Here is a 1,830-nt window from a genome sequence, read left to right as displayed (position 1 = left end):
CACAGTGAATTGGGTTTGTTGAAATTGAAGAGAAATTCCACTAAGAATCCGAAGTTAGTGAGAAGTGAGATCTCCGTAACAACTATACCCGCGAAATCTGAGGGCAGCGCGCAGCAGATGGTTTCCAACACTGATCATAAAAAGTTAAAAAAAATATCATGATATGTTCCTCGGGTCAAAAAGAAATTGTTTGGTTTATGCACACTCGCGTCCATACGGTTTAACGATAAGACAGTAGTGGGGTTCATCATGGACTTTGAAGGTTGGGTATTTGACCTAACTCTCTTTGTGGGCCAAATGGCTGGAATCTCAGGGCTCTACGTTGACAAACTAGGTTTTAAACCTCGCCATGTTCACATCATGTAGCTGCTGAAGTTGAAAGGATAACAATGGACGCCATGTGCGCGGCAAGAAAAAATGAATGCAGAGCAGGTAGGGCACGGCGAAACCACAGACAAGTGGGAGCGCACTACCCAACGACTCTAACAAACAACTACAATGGCTGGGAGAAATTTCGGTTTATAAATATGAAGCTCTTGCTCTTCTCCAGCTCGTGTTGTAGCCTGCTAAAGAGCTAATATAGTTCTTCCTGAGCTTGACATTATCGATAATGGCGCCCAGCACTAAAGTTGTGTTTCTATTTTTGCTTGCCTTTAGTCTGTTTTTATGTAACATGGAGGCGCGAGAGAGCAGGTTCTTTAACAAAGAGCCTGCGTACGACAACCCCAATGGTGGATCAAATACCGCCGGGTACGGAGAAGGATATACCACAAAGGGCGTAGATAATGCTTACGAAGCGGGTTCGGGCAATGGCTACCGTAACTACCGTGGCGAGGGAAACGGTAATGGGTATGTATATGGCGACAGCGAGGCTTCCCGCGCTGATTTTGGAAGCGGAGCCGGCTATGGAGAAGCTGGGAGTGGCTATCGGTCCGGGTCATCTAGGTCTGGTGAGTACTATTCAGAGAACTCTGGTGTCGGGAACGAAGCTGGTGCCGGATACAAAGAGAGCTCTGGCAAGGGCGCTGGTTATGGTGCCGGGTCTAGCTACCGTGGTGAAGCTTATGTTTCAGGTTCTGGCTCTGGCTCTGGTTCGGATTGGCGTGGGTCTAATGCCGGCTATGGGCAAGGTGGTGATAAATACGCTTCGGGTTACGGTGCACGTTCGGAAAGCAATGGCGCCTACCGTTCAGGTTATGGTGGTGGCTATGTCACCGGTGCCCATAGCGGTAAGGGCTACGAAGCGGGCTCTGGTGTTGGCAACGCCGAATACGTTGCTGACAATGGTTATTACAAGGAAAATCCTTAAGTCATAATCCGGGAATTGATAATAAGTCCTTATAAAGTTCCATCATGTATGTGAAGTCTATGGATGTTTTACTGAAGGTGGATGGGGACGCTTTGGTACAGCGGAATACGTAGAAAAATGTTTTTAGAAGGTAAATTTGCTATTTAGATTACAATGATATGAAGGGTAATATTTTCTTAATTTAGGATATATATGTAACTCCGTTTAAATCAACTTTGCTATATGAGAAAGAGCTGAACTTTTTGAACTTGCGTTATTTGTATAGAGAGATCCGTTGTCATTAGGATTTCAATTCCTTCGATTTGTTTTATCGAGATGATCAACGTTATATAATTAAGAGGGACCAAGCATGTTAAAATTTTATTACAAAGAATTGATCGACTCCTAGTCGATATACTATGGATATTTTTTGCAACGATGAGCACTATTCATAGTATTTCTCTAATCAATTTTTTTTTGTTAATTTTTTATAAATTTAATTGCTATAATTATATAACTTAATTGTTTTCTAAATATAAATA

General features: G+C 42.8%; 1 protein-coding gene across 1 annotated transcript; it reads left to right on the top strand.

Moving 5' to 3' along the window:
• The first annotated feature begins 545 nt into the window (after window positions 1–545).
• LOC149182010 (uncharacterized) lies at window positions 546–1,556 on the top strand. The gene has a single exon (XM_089418455.1). It carries the CDS (start codon window positions 611–613, stop codon window positions 1,307–1,309), a length of 699 nt encoding a protein of 232 aa, XP_089274581.1. The 5' UTR covers window positions 546–610; the 3' UTR covers window positions 1,310–1,556.
• Window positions 1,557–1,830: the final 274 nt, after the last annotated feature.

Source organism: Pinus tabuliformis, chromosome 3_2, assembly GCF_031772625.1.
Source record: "Pinus tabuliformis cultivar Carrire ecotype Pingquan chromosome 3_2, CPIR1, whole genome shotgun sequence".
NCBI classification, from domain to species: Eukaryota; Viridiplantae; Streptophyta; class Pinopsida; order Pinales; family Pinaceae; genus Pinus; species Pinus tabuliformis.
This window is presented reverse-complemented; position numbering and strand designations above follow the sequence as displayed.